General features: G+C 41.6%; 1 protein-coding gene across 2 annotated transcripts in view; it reads right to left on the reverse strand.

Moving 5' to 3' along the window:
- STK32C (serine/threonine kinase 32C) overlaps positions 1-22324 on the reverse strand; it is a 122209-nt gene extending 99885 nt beyond the window's left edge. For both annotated transcript variants that reach the window (XM_075288022.1, XM_075288023.1), the window contains exon 1: positions 22002-22324. In XM_075288022.1, coding sequence (XP_075144123.1) covers positions 22002-22083 — 82 coding nt within the window. In that variant the 5' untranslated portion in view covers positions 22084-22324. The remainder of the gene's footprint in view (positions 1-22001) is intronic.
- Between the last annotated feature and the right edge of the window lie 324 nt (positions 22325-22648).

Here is a 22648-nt window from a genome sequence, read left to right on the forward strand (position 1 = left end):
TAAACATCCAATGGGTGGCCTCACAGAGACACATAGGGCCAGATTTATGAAGATTGGAGCTGGGGCAGATTTACAAAGACAACAGAGAATGCACCTGATTTATAAGTAGCCATAAATCGGAAGCCCCTTCCATGAGGCCATGCACCTGCACTAAAATCTTGTAGCTGGTGTAGATGTCAGGGATCATTTATGCTATTGGTGTAAATTATTATAAATCTGGTGGGGTCACTGACCTCACCAATGCCAAGTCCCTTGCCATACCCCGTGGTGGTGAGGGTGGCGCAAAATCACAAATTTGCACAAAAATTTGATAAATGTACCCCACATAGTATAGTTAGCATATCACATCTGATAAGTGAAATCATGTTGTATTGAAAAGCTGCTCATCTCCTGACACAAATATCGAGACATGTCCAGCCAAGAGGAAAAGTAAGGAGTCGCACATCTATACACAGTCTGCTCCTATCAAGATCAATTAGAGTTATGGAAACATTGAACTTAACGCACATAGAACTTTCAGAATGTCATTCCGATACAAAGGAGAAACCTAGATCCCAATCATTCTGGAGATTTAGACCCAACAGGTTTCAGACATCTCTCACATCTACTGTAGTTAATTACTTAAAATCTATGGATAAGGATAAGAATGTTTATGTATCACTATTACAAAGATAACTTAAAGGCAATGGGCCACCATAAAAAGACCTATTTTAAAAACCAGGATTTTATTCTTAAGAATTTTTGATGATCTAAAATAAATAATTTTTCACTATGAATATTTTTAGAGAAAGTGCTATGTCCTGCAATTTTTACTCTGGCTACTAAGCCCAATGATTGTCATAGAAATTCCTCTGTTACATCGCAGATAGTATTACCATAGAAGATAACACCTCTATAGATAACACCATTGACCCATCATTGATCCACTGCTAAGAATAGAAGATGTCACAGCCAATCTATTTTCCTTCCTTGCATAGAGTAAGTCTAGAAAGTCTCCCATAGACTTCAATGAGTCAGACTATCAATGCCTCCAGACTATCGATACCTATGACATGACTAAGTAACGCATAGCACTAAATGCTGGGGAAGATCAGGCAAGATGGCCGCCCTTATAATCAGGTACAGAAAATATAATTAAAAAAAAAATCGGAATATAGAACATAAAAAGATATAAAACGTGACGTATTTCCAAGATCTCAATTAAAAGGAATGCATTGCAATTTTTTTTTTTTTTTTTTTTTTTTTTTTTTTTTAAGTGAAGGTTCAGTTTTGCACATTGCCGTCATTACATGTAGTAAAGGCTCAGCAGAAAATAAAAACCCTCCACTATCTCTTTAAAGCAAGTGTTGTGAACAGATACTGGAGAGATAAACAGGATTTCTGATGGTTTTTATTTTGTCCTCTCAAGGCTCATTAGCACAGATGCTTGGATGGTGAAACAAGATAAAGCTGAAGATGGAGACCCCAGCCAAGAACAAGAACATAATGTTAATATGCAGAGTTTAGTAATTTTGCCCACACAGCACAATAAGAGAAAAGCTTATAAAATACATTCTTGGAAATGACTTAGAATTAAAGGGGCGCCAACATCCAAATAATATGGGGGGGGGGGGGACAAAAAATGTTACGTAACTTTAATAAGAACATTCCTATAATTTCTACTTCTGTGATTTACCTAGGGATGTAGAAGACTTAAGCTCATGATACATAGACACACTTAGTGGATCTGCAGGGTAAAAAATATACAAATCTATTCTCCAGGATGTAATTAGGAGAACAGTGCACTCTGTACGCCGCCCTCTAGAGGGCAGCCTCCTTAACATCATGCATGATGTTAAAAAGTCTACTGTCATGATGCGGATTTTATTGCCAAATTAGTATTTCTATTCCAAAAGGAACAGATTCCCAGCTATGGACAGCGCTGTTTCGGCCTATTGGGCCTCCTCAGCATAGCCGCCCTCTAGTGTTCTCCTAATTACATCCTGGAGAATAGATTTGCATATTTTTTACCCAGAATCCCTAGTGGAGCAGTAATGACTTGTAAGTCTCCGTACTGCCTATGTAGATAGGGATACAGACTTTGTCCCAGTGTTGAAGCTAGGGTCCCACCCCGTATCAATAGGAAAAAGAGCTTCACACGAAGATATGTGCCAATAAATCAGGTAATTTTTTATTAGTAGAACAAACGTTTTCGGTCTGGATAGACCTTCCTCAGGCTCTGTTCAATGTAGTAAAAAGCTGTCACAGATGTTGGTCTGGAGATTTGGTATGAGGTCAATTACCTCTGCCGCCGCAATGCCGGGGCCCGCTCTCACCGAGGAGGAATAGAGTAATGCGCACAGGTATGTGGGCAATCTGCCAAAAGGAAGCGCTCCCTTTTGGCAGATTGCCCACATACCTGTGCGCATTACTCTATTCCTCCTCGGTGAGAGCGGGCCCCGGCATTGCGGCGGCAGAGGTAATTGACCTCATACCAAATCTCCAGACCAACATCTGTGACAGCTTTTTACTACATTGAACAGAGCCTGAGGAAGGTCTATCCAGACCGAAAACGTTTGCTCTACTAATAAAAAATTACCTGATTTATTGGCACATATCTTCGCGTACTGCCTATGTAGGCACACGCCCTCCCTAATGTGTGTACAATCATCCCCTAACCCTGGACTATAGTCTCTCACTCTGCCAAATCAGTATTCCTGCACTATGCTGAGGAGGCCCAATAGGCCGAAACAGCGCTGTCCATAGCTGGGAATCTGTTCTTTTTGCAATAGAAATACTAATTTGGCAATTAAATCCGCATCATGATAGTAGACTTATTAACTGAGTCATGCATGATGTTAAGGAAGCTGCCCTCTAGAGGGCAGCATACAGAGTTCACTGTTCTCTGAATTACATCCTGGAGAATAGATTTGCATATTTTTTACCCAGAATCCCTAGCAGAGCAGGAATGACTTGTAAGTCTCCGTACTGCCTATGTAGGCACACACTATCCCTGATGTGTACGATTATCCCCTGACCCTGGATCTGCAGGGGCAAAGATGGCAAGATATTTAAGAGTTGTTTCTAAGTATGTTGATACAACTTAGTTGGCAAAATTCTGTTTCAACCCCATATTATACTCACTTTCTATACCTGATACAACACACATGTATGCATAGAGTTCTTTAGGGATTGGCCACAAATTCATCTGATGTCCCTTAGGGTTTGGTGGCCAATATCTAGCATCTGTGGGTAGAAGACATAACATCTGCCATGGGGGCCCAGCAGAAGAGGACAACCCTTCCTAAAATAAGGAGCTTCAGGCTATTTTCACGTTACATTGAAGGTTCTATTGGGACTTACAGCTTTGGAGTCGGTAGACCAGACCACCAACATTGACTCCGCTATTATTCCACAGCCCGACTCTGATTCCTTCTCTGCCTGCGACTCCTTCATATATAGCCATAAAGACAGAAGTCATAAAGATCCTCTAATTCATTGAAAACCTAGTGATTGAATCCAATAAAGGTAAACTATAGAGTAAATTTATTAAGAGGACTGTATTATATATCAGTCTTCATCTATGGCCCGACTGGCACAGGGAAAGGTAGAATTATGATAGGCTGTGGCTTCTTCATAAATCTGTCAGAATAGAAATTTAGAATTCCATTGTAACTTGTGCTAGAAAACTGGAGTTAGTAATGTTTTTCCAATTGTGAATCCACTCAAAATTGGTCCCAACTCCAACTCCGGCATCACAGCCCTGCATAGAAGATAGAATGGAGTTTGTTGGATCGTAGCTCAACTGGGTCTACTGGGCACCATGGGTGTCATCACTTGATAGATCAGGCACTCTCTAATTTTTGGATGTCTGTTCCAATGATGTAATGATACAAAGCTGGGCTTGGAGGTATGGGATCATCGAGGATAATGAAAAGGTACAAAAAAAATTGAGTTTGCATTCTATTTAGAACTTTTTTTAGACTCTACCGGTGGAGGGTAGGCCCCTATTCAGAGTTTTTCCATAGGTCCCCATGGCTACTTGTTATTCCCATTCCCACAACCAAGTATTATAAATAGCATATATTTTCATTATCATGTAGGATGCTATGTTTCTATTTTGTACGGTTTTGGGTTAACAAAGCATTTTTTGTCTCCAGTCTCTATGGCTTCCATGGCACCATTGTTGTTGGATACAACTAGGGAGCAGTTTTAGGAGGAGAACTGCCAGGAGCGGCATACAGTACAAACAGCAGCGACAACAATGATGTCCCCACAGTCACAATCTGGTTGCTATGATTAACATTTATCTCAAACTACAGAGCGACAGATTTTTTTTGTGCTGTATTTTGTAAAGACTAAAGAAAACACAAAAAGACTTACTCAATATTTTTGGAAGTAATCAGAAATGTTTCATCACGATAACAATTACTGTAGAAATCCATCGAATCACAATCCGTCTCCGGGATTTAAGCAGCAAGGCAGGTGTCTCAAGGTAAATGCGGCAACCCAATCGGGCAGATTTCAGGTGTCATGAAATAGTTGTGGGGCTTCCAAAAAAAGAACTAGAACAAAGATTGTGTTTATAAGACAAACTATTTAAGTTCAACTTCTATATCCCAGAACTAGCTTTCTGATAACAAAATGTAAGGTTGGCCAAGTGAACCATAAAGGCTAGAGATGGGCGCGATAATTTGTGCCAAGATGAGTTAGACCCAAATATTAAAAAAAAAATTAGTTTTTTTTTTTACAAAACTGAGCAAATGAAGATTTGTCTCGGATTAACTAAAATGGCCACCATGTTATACCCTGAGAGTATAATAGGTGGAGGTGAAAAAAATAAAAAAAATCATTCATACTTGCCTTCCGTTACCTCTTTTGGGCCGCCTCCTGACATCTGGCGCTCTTCTGTGATGTCATCAACCCAGGCTCAGCACTGAAGCCTGTGATTGGACCTCAACAGTGACCTGGGCTCAGTGAGTGTCAAGACATTATTACTAGAGATGAGCGAGTAGTATTCGATCGAGTAGGTATTACTATGATATTCGAAATACTCGTACTTGATCGAGTACCACTCGCTGTTCGAATGTAAAAGTTCAAAGCAGAACCAGCATTGATTGGCCGAATGCTATACAGTCGGCCAATCAACGCTGGTTCTTCTCCTACCTTTAGAAGTCTCCCTGCAGCTTCCCCGCGGCGTCTTCCGGCTCTTCATTCACTCTGCCAGGCATCGGGCCTGGGCAGAGCCGACTGTGCATGTCCGCTTGTAGTGTGGGCATGCGCAGTCGGCTCTGCCCAGGCCCGATGCCTGGCAGAGTGTATTCAGAGCCGGAAGATGCCGCGGGGACGCTGCACGGAGAAGACTTCTCGGAGGATCCAGCCCGACCCTCACTCATGGACTTGGTAAGTATAATTTGATCGAACGTTGCCTACCCCTGAAACGAGCGTTTTCCCCCCATAGACTATAATAGGGTTCGATATTCGATTCGAGTAGTCGAATATTGAGGGGCTACTCGAAACGAATATCAAATCTCGAACATTTTACTGTTCACTCATCTCTAATTATTACACTTGGCGTGCCCATGTGACTACTGGTGGCCCAATCCCAGGCCTCACCGGTGATGATAACATCATAGGAGAGTACTGGACAACTCCGGACGCCGCAATGAGGCCCTAAAGAAATATACATCTCTCCCATATAGAACACAGACACATTGGTTGAGCTAAGCAGGCAGTCTTTGGGGGTTCAAGAGGAATAGGTGATGGCCAACAGATGATACAGAAGGTGGTCGGACACTTTAAGGAAATATTCAGCATTTACAACTTGCAAATGGCTCTTTTACATTTGCCCTCACCACTTTTCTGAAAGGAGGCCTGACTAGGTGGGGGCCATTGTCCCCATCAGATTTGTTAATATTCTGGTGTAAATGACTCCTATAATCGGGGCAGTACCTTGAATGGGTTTGCAAAGTGACCGCCCTTGTGCACCTTCTGCCTTTAAGGGTCCAGGTGTGAATGTGAAATGTAAAAGTTGACCTAGGAAGGAATTGGGGTTTGTGGGTTTGTGTTCTGATTTTGGGTTACTTTAAATTTTAGTATTTCTTCCCGAGATTGTTATGATTTCAAGGCAGAACATTTTTAGCTGTTTAATAATAGCTCATCTCAGACATATATTAGCATGACTCTCAAATTACAGTATCTGGCGAGGAATCAAGACTACATAAGATGTGTGTATAGTCTGAACAATGCCTTTATTTCACCAACTGTCATGAGCAAAAACAAAACATTAGAGACATCACCGTGTCCATAGAAGTCACATCATTTACTGCATTGTTGTACTTGCTACTTATTGAAATACCGTCTAAACATCTCCATAGCAACAACATGAGCCGCTAGTCCTGCCAATGTCTGCCAAACATTAAAAAAAAGCCTTTATCGGAGCGGATGATAACAGGAACTCTTAATTATTTGCTTTTATTTTATCTCCATTTGTAACACACTGAGAAACACTAATGTCAGCGAGAGACTCGATGGCAGGAATAATAAAAACTGCTGCAAAGTTATCCTTAAAATTACTTAAAAGTAGCGAAGAATACTGTCAGGGCTCGTATCTATAAAACATAGTGTAGAACACTGTCAGGGCTCCTAGGAACCTATCTATAAAACATAGTGTATGACACTGTCAGGGCTCCTAGGAACCTATCTATAAAACATAGTGTATGACACTGTCAGGGCTCCTAGGAACCTATCTATAAAACATAGTGTATGACACTGTCAGGGCTCCTAGGAACCTATCTATAATACATAGTGTATGACACTGTCAGGGCTCCTAGGAACCCATCTATAAAACATAGTGTATGACACTGTCAGGGCTCCTAGGAACCTATCTATAAAACATAGTGTAGAATACTCTTAGAACTCCTAGGAACCTATCTATAATACATAGTGTATAACGCTGTCAGGGCTCCTAGGAACCTATCTATAAAACATAGTGTATGACACTGTCAGGGCTCCTAGGAATCTATCTATAAAACATAGTGTAGAATACTCTTAGAACTCCTAGGAACCTATCTATAAAACATAGTGTATGACACTGTCAGGGCTCCTAGGAACCTATCTATAAAACATAGTGTATAACACTGTCAGGACTCCTAGGAACCTATCTATAAAACATAGTGTATGACACTGTCAGGGCTCCTAGGAACCTATCTATAGGTGTATATAAAAAAAAAATTATACTCCCTTTCCTTTACCTCCTTTAGGGCTCCTCATGGCATCCTGCACTGTCATTTGGCTTGCTCAATGACAACATGGACTATGCCTTGTGATATCATGGCGCTCTGCATGCCCATGTCACAACTAAGACCCAATCACAGGCCACAGCAGTGACATGGGTACGCCAAGAGCCATGCTGTCAGAGGCCACAAAAGTGACCCCAGCAGCATGACGTCACAAGGAGAGCCTCGGTTGCCATGAGGAGTACAAAAGAGGTAAGGGAAGGTGAGTATAAATGGGGGGATTTTATCCATGTTTGTCTTAGGGTCTTCTCACTCCAGGGCCCCATAGCATTGGCACTTTCTACAGCATGTACCCCCTTTCTAACATTTTAGCAAACACAGATGTTTAATCCTACAACTGTGAAAGAAAGATACTGATTCTCATAATTTCCTAGAACTCCTGCACAAAGTACACTATGAGAGATTTATGGAAACTATTATAAAGAAGTAGTAGTAGAGTTGCCCCATAGCAATGAATTGGCTTCTTTTTATTTTCCAGTCTTCGAAAAAATAATAGGAGCAATGTTTTTGGTGGCTAAGGGCAAAAGCAATCCCATCGTAAGTTTATCCAAGCAGGTGATGGTACAAGTAGGGGTCTCGTGTGTCTCTTATTCACTTAAGCAGTTCATCTTTTCTTCTATATTTAGTGGCTGATAAAGCCAATCAACGCCTTGCTAACTGTTAGGCAGAGAAAAGCAGGTGAAAATGCTAAAAACCACACCAAAAAAATCTGAGTCAAAACTGATATCAAGAATACTCAACCTCTAACCAAATAGGAGAGATTCTGATACATAAAATATACGACAAATCTACTGATGTCAAAATATTCTGAGCTGAAGAAGTCTGACATCAGGGGCCACAACCAATCCTGAGAATAGAGGTGTCCCAGGAGCCATTGGAAATTGGAACCATCATTCTTGGGATTGGTGAGGGCTAGGCAGATGGTTATGCTATATCTAATTTAATTTAGTTACTGTAGACTATACTGTAGACACATTGACTGCTGAGATGACATCTAGGTGTAGAGTCTGACCAACCTGGTTGGAGCTCTTGGAGGCTCTGGCACACCTCCATGGCACTTGAGTCTTATGGCATATTTCTAAAATGTCTTTTTCAAGGAAATGGTATATCTATTGGGCTACCTAAAGGTATGATGGTGTTCAGTGTGATCTCCCCTACAATATGCAGCAAGTCAGGAAGGTTGGGCGCACTAGTGGGTCACTGATGGGCTCATAGTGGCTCAACCGACCTACAAACACTGCTCACGGCTGCAATCCTACATTCACCATCAAGGGCAATTCAGCAACCATCAAGCTCAAGGAGGCTTACTGCATGGAAGTGCCCAAAGGGATCCTACTACCACCATCTCTCAAACTACTGGGTTGTTGTAGTGAAAAGGGGGCCTGCAGTTTGAGAGATGGTGGTAGTAGAATCCCTTTGGGCACTTCCCTGCAGTAAGCCTCCTTGAGCTTGAAGGTGGTTGAAGTGCCCTTGATGGTGAAAGCAGGATTGAGAACTGCAAAAAACAGTGTTGGTGCAACAACTCACAGTTTGCTTGAAGAAAAGCAGTCAGACAGACAGTAATCTTTTATATGGTGAAGGTAGAGTTCTTCAAAACACCACAAGACTCGAGTTGAGGCTGAGTGATGTTATGCTCTGGTGTCCATCAGTGTCTACTTTGTCGAGGCAGTCTTCTCCTCAAAAAGTATGCCTTTAAACCTTACATTAAAAAAAAATGCCTATAATGCCCAGGCTGCAGGGTGCAGGTTACAAAAGGATGTTCAATCTTGCCTGTGGTTTTGTAGTCTGGATTGAAACTATAAAGTCTGTCCAAAATTACCCTCACAGTCATTGTCACAGGCACAGATTGCATGAAAGTGAGCAGGGCTACATCCCATCTCCTGACTGCAGAATGACACTGGAGCACATTAATACTGGTAAGCTGGGGTCAATCTAAGCTGGGTACTCCAGCCTATGCTTACTCACTCTCCCTGATTAGGGTTTCATGAGAAGACAGCAAACTGAGCTCAGCTCCTCTCCCAAACTAGAATGTCCTAAACGAAGGACTATACCATTTGCACACATTAGCTAAAATGGTTTGTCCCACTTAAATAAACACAGATCAACTTAATAACACATATTAATGTAGAAATTCAATTAAAGGGACATCAGGAATGGGTTAACTTATGGAGACCTACTGGACAATGTATGTATGTACACAGTGACTGCACCAGCAGAATAGTGAGCGCAGCTCTGGGTATAATACAGGATGTAACTCAGGATCAGTACAGGATAAGTAATGTAATGTATGTACACAGTGACTGCACCAGCAGAATAGTGAGCGCAGCTCTGGGGTATAATACAGGATAAGTAATGTAATGTATGTACACAGTAACTGCACCAGCAGAATAGTGAGTTAAGAGTATAATACAGAATGTAACTCCGGATCAGCATAACATCAAAATATTCTGAACCGTGTGATCTACCAATAATGCACCACCCCTGGTGTAGACCAACTGTCTCATGTTAAACCCCTATAAATACTGGTATCTGATGGTTTGGCTTTATATACTGAAAGTTAAACTCTCCAATGGTTTTCCATCCTAACAGACTGTGCTGCCAACTCCAACGACCAATCTGTACAACGGCTCCCGGTCATTCCCAAATGTGCTGTACAAGGTTATAGCAGCTGAGGGGCAGTTGTACATTAGTTATGTCATTTTCATTGCATCCTTTGGAGATCGCTCACGTCCCCCTTGCTAATATAGAGGAAGCATTATGAAGTTTCTGCATATTGTACAGTGAGCCGCACACTGAGCTCTGATGGATTCTAAGATCTGTAGCTTTCATTTAACATATTTTTCTGTTGCTTTGGGACAGAGAAGAGTTTAATATAGCCTGGTTTTATTAAATGCAAGGCTGTATCATTTATCTCTTCCTTTTTTTTGCTTTTTTACTCTTCAGGCTATGTTGAGAACAGCCAAATCTCATTGATAATTGTATTTGGGGTCTTACAATCCACCAAAGTGCTCTAACATAGAGGAAATATAACTTTTCTATATCCAGCAAATAACCGAGCATCCTCCGGGTCATGTAGGGTTTTTTAGCTCGGTTACTAAAACGGGGTCAATAATTCTAGGAGCACTTGTATATGTAACAGTTGCTTCAGAGCATTGACTCAAGAGCCACTTCAAGAAGAATAACACATATGTGGTTTATGGATTAGGTTTTCCATAGAAGAAGATATACAAAAATTTCCTGGAGGTGCAAAGCGATTGCAACTCGTGATTGAAGACGAATACATTTATTACCGCACATTTACAGAAAAGCATAACTGCTAGAGTTCCCTTAGGAGAAGCTTTGGCGAGTATTATTCAGCTGTCTTTTATGTGATGTGATACAAAACAAACCGTCGCCTTTCCTCTTCTACTTGGCAGCGGGCACTCACAACTTGACATTTCAGTTCCCAAATGAACCAACGGGGCTCGGGAGTGTTAACAGTATCCTACCAAAACACGGCGTCATTGTCCTGCTTACAAACACAGCTCAACTTGTCTTTTAGAAACTGATAAAACTGGAAGACTGGCGTATTAGCCAGCTGTACCGCAATAGAAAACAAAATCTTGATAGTGTTCCCAGAAAAACAGAGGAACATCTTTTAAATGAGCTGGTCAATTTTCCATCGAAACATTGGCGGTTTGCTTATTTCCATGCAGAAAGACCTTATTAAATCTTCACAATGCGGAGCACACACATAAGCCGGGTTCTGACATACAGGCACTGTCAGCAGGGATTAACTTGATTTTGCAAATTAACTAACAATTCTTACTATTGGGGTACAGACACATACAAGTAATAGAATGTGTCCAAAGCCATGCCACCCACAATGGCCAATGGCTGCCCAATTTAATGGTAGAATAGTATCACGAGTAGACACCATCACGGTATAATTGTTGGGGGTCTAATCTCTTGGATGAATGAAGGGGCTGCAGTGGTCATCTCAGTACAACCACATGCACTTAAATAGTCACAAACTTTTCAGACAACTTAGTCTTATTTCATAGAGCATGTGATTCTGGACCAAACTATAATGCACTATAATTAAAAATGTAACTTCTAGATAATTTGTAGTTCACTCTTTTGTTTCCAAGGAAATCCATCCATATTCCTGGCAGTCCTTTTCTTCACACAGTGAGTAGAGAAGGGAGAGGTTGAGTCTGCTAGTAGAGAGGGGAGTGGTTGAGTCTGCTAGTAGAGAGGGGAGTGGTTGAGTCTGCTAGTAGAGAGGGGAGAGGTTGAGTCTGCTAGTAGAGAGGGGAGAGGTTGAGTCTGCTAGTAGAGAGGGGAGAGGTTGAGTCTGCTAGTAGAGAGGGGAGAGGTTGAGTCTGCTAGTAGAGAGGGGAGTGGTTGAGTCTGCTAGTAGAGGGGGGAGAGGTTGAGTCTGCTAGTAGAGGGGAGAGGTTGAGTCTGCTAGTAGAGAGGGGAGAGGTTGAGTCTGCTAGTAGAGAGGGGAGAGGTTGAGTCTGCTAGTAGAGAGGGGAGTGGTTGAGTCTGCTAGTAGAGAGGGGAGAGGTTGAGTCTGCTAGTAGAGAGGGGAGAGGTTGAGTCTGCTAGTAGAGAGGGGAGAGGTTGAGTCTGCTAGTAGAGAGGGGAGAGGTTGAGTCTGCTAGTAGAGAGGGGAGTGGTTGAGTCTGCTAGTAGAGGGGGGAGAGGTTGAGTCTGCTAGTAGAGGGGAGAGGTTGAGTCTGCTAGTAGAGAGGGGAGAGGTTGAGTCTGCTAGTAGAGAGGGGAGTGGTTGAGTCTGCTAGTAGAGAGGGGAGTGGTTGAGTCTGCTAGTAGAGGGGGGAGAGGTTGAGTCTGCTAGTAGAGAGGGGAGAGGTTGAGTCTGCTAGTAGAGAGGGGAGAGGTTGAGTCTGCTAGTAGAGAGGGGAGAGGTTGAGTCTGCTAGTAGAGAGGGGAGAGGTTGAGTCTGCTAGTAGAGAGGGGAGAGGTTGAGTCTGCTAGTAGAGAGGGGAGTGGTTGAGTCTGCTAGTAGAGGGGGGAGTGGTTGAGTCTGCTAGTAGAGGGGGGAGAGGTTGAGTCTGCTAGTAGAGAGGGGAGAGGTTGAGTCTCCTCACAGCCTCCACAAACATGTCTGCAAACTGTTGCAGTGTACAGAAGACTGGGGATTCTGCAAATCTCACATCTTACAATGTAAGAATTCTTCTATGTACTTGTAGCTACGCCTGGCTATTTGTGTGATTACAGATGGGATATTATTCAAAGACTGCAAGTAGATTTTCTGACGGTTTATAGATTTAGATTTCTTGTATTTTACCATGCTTGATTGTTTTTAGTGTGTATTTACAGCGCTCATGGATCTCCTGTTATGGGCTTATGGCAGAACATTATCAGCAATGGAAGATGGAGGGAGCAAACTTATCTTTGTTATATGTACCCCCTGTATGAGACACCAATGTAAACTGTGCTTAAGCTATAATTTGATCATTAGCAGTGGAACAACTGATGGCTTATACAGTGGGTGGTTGGGGTGCCCCCATATAGGGATAAAGAGCTAAACCATCTCTACAGACTCTTTAATATTCTTTGAAAGTTCTAGAGAATGGACTCCCAATATTCATAAGTTGATGGCATATTCTAAGTTCATTTAATGTGATTCTAGATAAAAATTCTCTTTATGTGAAAACTGTTGCTGTTTTCTGCCTGAAAAACTTCCTATTACTAGTTGTCTCCCTTCCAGCTAATGTGCTGTTCTCTCCCTGTTACTAGGGAAGGTACAACTATAGAAACCATCAGGCTCAAGACAGGACACAGCAAGTGAAGTGGGAAGGACAGGTCTCTGTTTGCAGGCTATACATGTTTAGACCCCGCTTGTCCTGCCTGTACACTACATATAGAGGATTCTGCTACGTCTAATAGCTCACAATGACTGTAAGGCGATTCTCTGCACTTCTATTTATTTCAGTGAATTTGGAGTTATAACAGGAATCTCCCTATCCACAGTTTATGGTCATATTCTCAGAATCAAGAACAGTAAAGAAGCTTACATATTAATGGCTAGAACAGTCTTTGAGACGTTTGCTTCATATGAGCCACTACTACTATGCCACTGATATCTACTAAAAGGTGGCGGTTTGTCACGTTTTGTATTTGCTGGACTTAATGCTTGAAATAATTTAGTGTTTCTATGGAGGCGTTCCTTCAGACTATTCATGTGTAACAAATATGTTTTCCTGGACGTCATCCCATTGTGTTGGTGTCTTATTTTGTTTATGCAAGAATTGGATACTGAGGAGCTATTTCTACCAACCTACTTAATCTGACCATTTATATACAGAAAAACCCTGGTAATGTAAGATGAGAAATGGAAAAAGTTATGTGAAACATAGATACTTATTATATAACTTAGAAGCAAATATAAAAAGAGTATTTTAGATAATAGAGATGTCTATAAAATGTGTTTCACAAAAAAATTAAGCTCTACATATGGGAGTATAACATAAGTTTACTCTCCACTTCCCGATGCCATGTTGCTCAAAATGGAAGATCTCCAAGTATTTTCTCTGTGTTGGAGAGACCAGGGAATGGTGTACCGTGGAAGCACTTGGGCCGCTCAGGCAGCTAGTGTGGGCTGGTGCCCTTAGAGATTGGGGAGATGTGAGGAACCATTTGCCCTCATATGTATCCCCTAAGATTTTTATGTGCGTAAAACTCTTTTAAAGAGGACCTTTCATGAGTTGGGGCACATGTGGTTTTATATACTGCTAGAAAGCCAACAGTGCTCTGAATTCAGTGCACTGTCGGCTTTCCCATTCTGTGCCCCAGGTGAAGAGCTATCGGTGCCGATACCGTAGCTCTTCACTGTCAGAAGGGGGTTTCTGACAGTCAATCAGGAAGACCTTTCTTCACAGTAGCGCCTATAGCGCTGTACTTTGTGAGCGGTCGTTGCTTACCGCCCAGCGATAAAACTGAGCGGTGAGAAACGTCCCCCCCCCCAGTACTTGTCTATGGACGCTACTGTGAGGAAGGGTCTTCCTGATTGACTGTCAGAAACCCCCTTCTGACGGTGAAGAGCTACGGTACCGGCACCGATAGCTCTTCACCTGGGGCACAGAGCGGGAAAGCCGAAACTGAATTCAGCACACTGTCTGATTCCAGCGGTATATAAAACCACATGTGCCCCAAGTGGTTGAAGATCCTCTATAAGCTACATTGGCTAATATATCTAAAAAGAGTTTCAATAGAACTTGATACAAAGTATCTTTGTTTTGCAATTACTGCTTGTATGAAGGCATACAGTGTGTTTCTATGGTAACAGACTACAAATTCTATGTAGTCTGGTCTGTCCATCATACTTCCTTCCATCTGTCATGTACATGTTGAATAGGGTGACCAGAATTCGGGCACTGATAAAAGGGGGTATAACTATCCCAAAATAACCAATGACAACACTGGGCCCAAAACTCCCACGTTATCCTTATATTTATAGGCCGTATCATCCAATGCAGCTAAAATCAAACTTTCCAATAGATGTGATTACATTCATCCCACAGGTGGCAAAAATTGTAAGAAAATTAGTTATTGCAATGGGATAAAAAAGAATCCCTTTAAGAAGGCCCCTAGATGACTTCAATAACATGTATAACAAACCTCCTAAATGTCAGATAGATGAAGTTTTCTCTCCAATAAAATTAGTCAGATTTGTTGAAATTTATGACCGGAAACCAATTCTATATGAAGTGATACATCTAAATACTAATAACGTGGTGGAAAATGAATAATGAACCTGCTAAGAATCTTATACACAGAACCAAAAGTGCTGTAAAATGACATTATAGAAGTGTACGGTAATTATGCATATAAAACAAATTTAATTTTACACATCATTACAACTAGTGACATGGAATATTAAACTTGCTTAATATTTAATGAGAGTCATAAAGCCTACAATTCTCTGATGGTTTCATTACAAATTATTTCCATATGCATGCCACAAGCGTGGGTGCGGGTAGTATCTTCACACATTCCGATAAAATAAATATACCATACAGTAGAATGTCATATCTGTAAAAATACAAGATTAGATACATTTTATGCTATTTTTCAGACCACTATAAACTGATATATACCATAAGCTGTGACCTCATGGAATCCTTCTATGATGTTGTAACATCGCTGCCTGTTCGGGTCACTGCGCCAACCTCTGCTCGCATGCGGCGGTGCAGGAGGGGTGTGCAGTTTGGTTCCTTGCTTAAAGTTTTTGGTTGCACTGTGTGTGCCCTTGTTTGCCTCTGTTCATGAAGTAGTTAATTTGTGTGATTGACAGCCTGTCTACCTATTAACTTCAGGGTGGGTTCTTCCTCCTTATTTAAGCTTGGCTCACATTGGGCTTGCTATTGCCTCGTGCTTGCTGGCTTTCTCTTGCAGTTTATTTACTTGTATTCTTTATCCTGACCTCTGGCTTTTCTTATTGACTATTCTTTTGGACTTCGATTTGGCACTGCATTGCTCAATTGTTACCGAACCCTGGCTAGCTGTCCTCCCTTTGTAGTTGTTTGTCTTGTCTGCGTTTTGTGTATCACATATATAGGAAGGGATCGTCTCCAAGTTGCTGCCTATAACATAGGATAGGGCCTGGCAAGAGGAAGGGACAGTGGAGGACTTCAGCTTAGGGTTCACTGTCTCTTGTGCCCCTTCCTCCAGGGTTCTCCGACAGCTACTGGCAGCGCCACACCTCCCATGAGGAGACCTGAAGCGACCGCTTCAGCCGGTGCTATGCCAGGGTCCCGGGGAGGGTGGCATTTTTGCTTACCTAAGCCAGTCCAGGACAAGCTGTCCTGGACTGGCTTAGCGTCACCGTCACTGAGCGGTGGATTGGGGACGCTCCCTCACGCTCAGGCAGAGAGCAGGTCCTCTCCCTGCCTGCTAACGCCGCTCCGCCATGCCCCCTTCGCTCCGCCCCGCCCCCCTTTGCTCCGCCCCCTCCTCCGGGGGGATGGCTTTCTGTCGTCTGCCTCGGGCAGCGAAAAAGGTAGGTTCACCTCTGGCTACTGGGGAATTGCTGTCCTAGCAGTTCCATAACAGATGTCATCAGTCACATGACAAGTATATTATATCCCGTTCTGCATACTAGGTTCCATATCTGGTTACGTTATTTAAATAAAGACCCTATAATGTTTGTGAAAATATATAATTTTAGAGTATAGAATGTATCACAATGTAGAAAGTATATTCATATAGTTTCAAGAATTAGAGAATAGTGATATATTCTACTATAGCAACTCCTTTGGAAGTCCGAAAACTAGGAGTAATAGTTCTTGAACTTGTCATGGCGGCTACAGAACTCAATCGAATTGTTCCCTCTCTCCTCCTGGGCTGGTGCAGAGCTGAGGGTGGTGATAGTTGGCGTGCCCATGATGTTAGTGCAGGAATAAGACTCAGAAAACTCGAGTTTGCAGGAAACAGGGTCACTGGTAAATTTACTTGAAGTAGCAATGTAATAAAACAGTTTCCATAAATTGGGGTGCATTTCTAGTTTTTAACACCGTGAGATAAGGGCGACCCGTTAGATGGTTCTCCCCTGTGCTTTTCTTGCTTAGGTAGCCTCCATTTTTACTAGGTACCACTTTTTTCTTTCTCTGCTATAAAGATGCCTTGTCCATCCTGTGACTCGAGTAGGGTCATATTCGTAGACCCATAGACAACTTATAGCTGTAGCGCAGCACTGGGCTGGCTGGGTAGTCATCACACCAGACATGGGTCTCATTCAGCCTCTCTACTCCTTCCTGTACAATCACATCCAACGCTCACAGAACGTTCTGTCAGGGGGCGTACCAAGACTCTGCCCCCCGGCACAGTGGTACACCCCATTTAAGGGGTAAACGCACATTATATATAAACTATACACAAGTATCATACAAATGCAATATACACATTACAAATGCACATATATGTGTGATTCTAGTAGGACGATCTATGATCCGATACGAATGCAATATCTTTATATACATAATACTGTAATACATTATACTCGAGTATAATCCGACCCGAACATAAGCCGAGGTCCCTAATTTTAACACAAAAAAAACTGGGAAAAACTGTGCTGAAAAATTCGGCTTATACTTGAGTGTATACAGTATATGATTGTAGTTATAACTAGGACAATATATAAGATGCATGTCACCAAGGGTATATGTGCCATAGGGAACGTCAGTGGATTCTTGGAGATTATCTAGTTGGTCGAAGACAATACCGCATTGTAAGGCTATGTTCATACAATGGAGTTTCACCTTTTGTCTTGATACGTATTGTACCAAAATAAGAAAACCCCATGACCAAAATACAAAAAAACCCGTTCTTAGACATAGGCTTATTGCTGTACAGTTTTCTGGCATATTTTCCTATTAGTGGAAATTGCACATCTGCAGCAAATCGAAACCCCTGGAATTATTCTGCAAAAAATATATGGGATATTTCAAATCAACCATGTGAACATGCAAATGGAGAATCGGCACGAGAGTCACGAAAAGAGCATGTGGCAGTATCCTCACCTAAATCCTCATAAAATCTGTTATGTGTGAACATAGCCTAAGGTTTCTGCATTACTAAAATAACCAGACTGCAATATGTCATGTGCGAGTCCTATCCGGCGCCTGTCCTTTATACAAATATGTGCTGCAGAGTTCTCTATGGCAGAAGAGCCTTTACCTATCATTTTTATTGAGGCAGAAGGAAAATAATGATGTTAGAGAGAATAGTAGTCACATCTGACATCTTAGGAGCCATCATTAGTCTACCCTCACACAAGCATTAGAGCGCTTGACATAGCAGGTCACATCACCCGTGTGCGACTGTAGCACCAAAAATGGACTCTTAACAGCACTTCAAATCCAGGGTCTCGTTTTCTCAAAGTCATCTGTAGAAACTGACAAAAAATAGTTATATTTGCTTAAAAATTTTACTTTTCCCCTATGTCTATACTGCATGAGAAGCGATGGACTATCCAATGGTTTAGCATTGGTCACATGGCAACTCATTCCTATTCAGATGAATGGGGATGAGCTGCAATACCAAGTACCGGCGCTGTACTTGGTAAGGAGGCCACGGTTATCATAATTCCAGCATACCCCTTTAAGAGACTGTCCCTGTTACCCTCTCGTGACCTCTCTCTTCTATGAGCCAAAGCCCTACAGGCGCTCTTTGGCTAGATGCTACATGAATGTTACATCTATGGCTCCATGGGAAAACAGTATCCATGTGCTGTCTGAGTCCTTGATGGCAGTACATGGAATACCTAGCATGGTGCATTGCCCTATTACTGATGAAATTCCGTAAGCTACTGTATTATTCATTTGTTTTCATTTCGCCTCTATAGGTTCCATACGGACCCTCTTATGACCATAGTACGAGCGACTGAAATGATACACAGTACATTAGTTAACGGTTGACCTTCCACCCCATTTTCAAGTGACATGAGCGATACTTGATGGATAAAGTCTCAGAAGGCTTAACCGCTTGATGGATAAATTTGCAGAAAGCTGCAGTTCCTGGTTAACCACGTAGAATGCACATGCAAGATTTTAGCTGATCCATTAGTGTTACACATATAAATGACTAATCCAATTAGTCATTAAGGCATTAAGTGATCTCCCTCCAGCAGCATTAAGCTGGGAGTACTACAGAGGAGCGCTCTCCGGGAGCCCAAGACACATTATAGGACATGGGACCAACACAAGTACAGAAATGCATTAGGAACATATTAAGGTTATTAGTAGACTTGCTTCCATCTTGGCCAAGGCTCATAGGCTTATCAATATATTATTATATATAATAGATAAGATCTGTCAATTTATCATGGGTATATATATATATATATATATATATATATATATATGCTGTGTGTGTGTATATATATATATATATATATATATATATATATATATATATATATATTTGTAAGACATAATGGGGGTCAACATAATGGCAGAATTCATCCAGAGTGGCATATTACACACCAGTCTTGATGTCCCCTGTGCTGGCAGAAGATTTGCTGAATTTTGCTTCGTCATGAACTAGGCACGGCCTCCCATCTACTACTTAGTGTTGCCCTGATTCACTCTATAAAAGTGACGGATATGTTAGTAAATCTTGCACAACCAATGAAAAAGTGATAGGGCAATGACTATATAAGTGGCCTTCAATAGACACAACCCGTCTATTTGCAGCTTTTATATGCCAAAATGGCGGCCTTGGTTCATAATGAGCCTTTGGGGTCCTGTGAGGTCACATTCCCTCATTATCTATTGTCCATCATTATCTTTTCTACCATAGAGGGGTCCACAAAAAATACCAAATCTCGTGTTCAGCTACTGAAATCCCCAGCGATCGCTGGTGATCCATGTATTCCGTTTCCCTGCAGTGCCGCCACTGGTGAATGAGAGTATTACACCTTTTCTAAATCAAACATTTCTTTGGTTGTCAATGGATAAATTTCCACCAGTTTGCTTCAGTTTATCTTACTTGTTCATGTCATTACAATAATGGAGCAATATCCTAAAAATGGTCTTTTCATTTTTTCCAAGCTGATTTCATTGGCAGGGTAAGAAGATATGGTGGAGTTTGCTCTACATGGGAAATTAATGGAATCAGATCCTGTTAGGACAAAGTAGGGATCCTTTCACTCACAACCTGAGTTTTTCTGTTTGGTTCCCTTCCCATTCTTACTGTGGAGTTTTCCTTTTCTCTACAGAGTCATTTTGCAGCTGCCTGAAAGCAACCTACGGAAGACCTTGCCCACGGCCAATAGTCAATATAGACTTTCCAACAACTATGTGCACCCACTATACAGTATATAGAAGTGATTTCGGCTTTCTCTAAATCCTATTTGCATGCAAGGTAGGTTCGGGCCGGATTTAGGGCTTTGTTAGGATTCTTATTATATTGCATATTCCGCTCATCAGAGGTGCTGCAATTTCCTCCAGACAGCCATCTCCCAGCATGCATTTTGTTTAATTACAGATCTTGACATCTTAATTAAAAGGTAGTTGAGTTTCCTACTCCCCTGTCTTATAAAAAGTAGCATGACTGTGCTCCAGCGGAATAGTCCGGGCAAGAACTAGGTCATATAGTATTGGAGTGCAGCGGGTCACGTTTGCAAAAGTAGTGTCAAAGTTTTTCTCCTGGCAGGAGGATACAAGTTGTATGGAGCCAGGATACAGGACCTATAGCATCTTATAGGGCCATACCTCTGTATACCTCTGGTTTCTTACTGTTCCAGGGATAGTTGATATGACAACTAATATGGCTGCTCTCGTAGATAACGGAAATCAGGGATTGCAACCCAGCTTTCCCAGATTAATAAAACGGTATCCTTACTTGGTTTTGCAGTGATATTTCCTAAATCCATGCAGCAACATGTCTGTCTATGCGTCTGACCTGGGAAAACTGACACTAGGTTCACATTAGCATCAGCCTGTCCATTGCTCTGGTCCAACATAAGGGCCAGAACACACATAGATGGACCACTACAACAGCAGACACATATGGAGCCCAACAGACTCCGTTATCTATAATGGGATCCATCAGGGGTCTGGGTTTTTTTTTTACTGAAATCACCAGATGATAAAAAAAATCGCACTTTTTTGTTCAGCAATTTTTGACGCAAAAAGAGCAGCGGAGACTCTCGTGGAGAAGTGAATGTAGATTAGTGACAATGTTGTTGGTTTTCTAGTCTTGGCCAAACTTGAAACTTCATTGAAGAAGGAAACTTAATGCTTATATTTTGTGTGTGGGGGGGTGGGGTGGGGGGCATTGCAATAAATAGAGAGGGATTAGATAGATGGATAGATGGATGGATAGATGGATAGAGATAGATAGATAGATAGATAGATAGATAGATAGATATGAGGATACATAGATGGATGGATAGATAGATAGATAGATAGATAGATAGATAGATGATAGATAGATAGATAGATAGATAGATAGATAGATAGATAGATAGGAGGATAGATAGATAGATAGATAGATAGATAGATAGATAGATAGATAGATAGATAGATAGATAGATGGATATGGGGATGTTAAAACTACAATTTGGCAGCTAACCATTACAAACAACCTCCTGCTGTGTATATGACATGCCCCCTAGTCTTTGGTCCTCCTCTTTAGGTAAAAGTCAGGTTATAGCTCATTATAATTCCTAGGACAATGGAATATAGTAACCAATGATCATACAATGTAACAAAGACATTTTCATCATCTTTAACACAATTCCAAAGATGAAAAGGCTATAGTAGACTATATACTGGTCTATCATATACATATAATGCCATAAAGAATAAGAGGGAGACCCTAAAACAAAGTCAGTCCTAAAGTTCCGCCACATTTATGGGACATGTAACTACAGATGCAGCAGAGATAAATATGTCACTTAACACTTTGGGAAGGTAATACTAGGTTTCTGTTCAGACCTCTTTAAAAGCAACTTAAGGTGATATGAGGATGAGCTATGTCTCTGTACTAACTCAGCTCTGCTACATTTATAGGAATCCCTAATAGTGTACTGTATACAAACACTATGGCGCTATTAATGGAGCAGGTACCAGATCCCCCCCACTCCTGAAAGTTACCGAACACATTTACTATCCTCCTCCATTATATACAGCAGTTGCAGAAGTGTAAAAGTGAGCAGCAGAATATAAAGCAAGCCATGTAGTGCCAGATCCTGCACCTCCTTGTACTCACCATCCTCCTTCTCATCAAACACTGGTCTTTTGGAGGAAGTGTTGGCCCCCATCCTTTTCTTCCACTTGTTCCAGTGAAACATTGATGCAGAGGTGGAGATAGCATTCCCTATCTCCTGGAAACAGAAGGGAGAGATGTCCAGAAGCCTCAGACCCCAGCTGGAGACTCAGCTCTTCCAGGCTTCATGCAGGGGGTCCTATGGTGTACTAGGAGAGATGTGCACTGCTACATCCTGCTCAGCACCATGGACAGCTCTGAGGTGTAGAGGGGCCCAGGAACTGGGGTGTCACTGCCAGCATGAAGAACAAGTAGCCTTGTTTGCTGTGGTCCAGATACTAGCTGCACGTTGTTTTCCCCTTATAGTGGGATTTAATGGATTCTGAATCTTAAGAGGCTCACTACTGCCATCATCAGGCAGATAGCACAACTGCATCCAGAACAAACAAAAAAAATCTAGAGATATATATATAAATTATTGTATATATTAAAATCGAGAAGATAAACCATCTAGATCTTAACTTGATGTTGTATAAATATAGGTCTTAAGGGGATTTTCCCTGGAATATAACCTTAGGTAAATTTGTAGACCATTAAAATTTGAATATTTTTGCAAATATAAAGAATTAAAAAATTTGCAGAACTTTAAG

Source organism: Leptodactylus fuscus, chromosome 10, assembly GCF_031893055.1.
Source record: "Leptodactylus fuscus isolate aLepFus1 chromosome 10, aLepFus1.hap2, whole genome shotgun sequence".
Taxonomy (NCBI): domain Eukaryota; kingdom Metazoa; phylum Chordata; class Amphibia; order Anura; family Leptodactylidae; genus Leptodactylus; species Leptodactylus fuscus.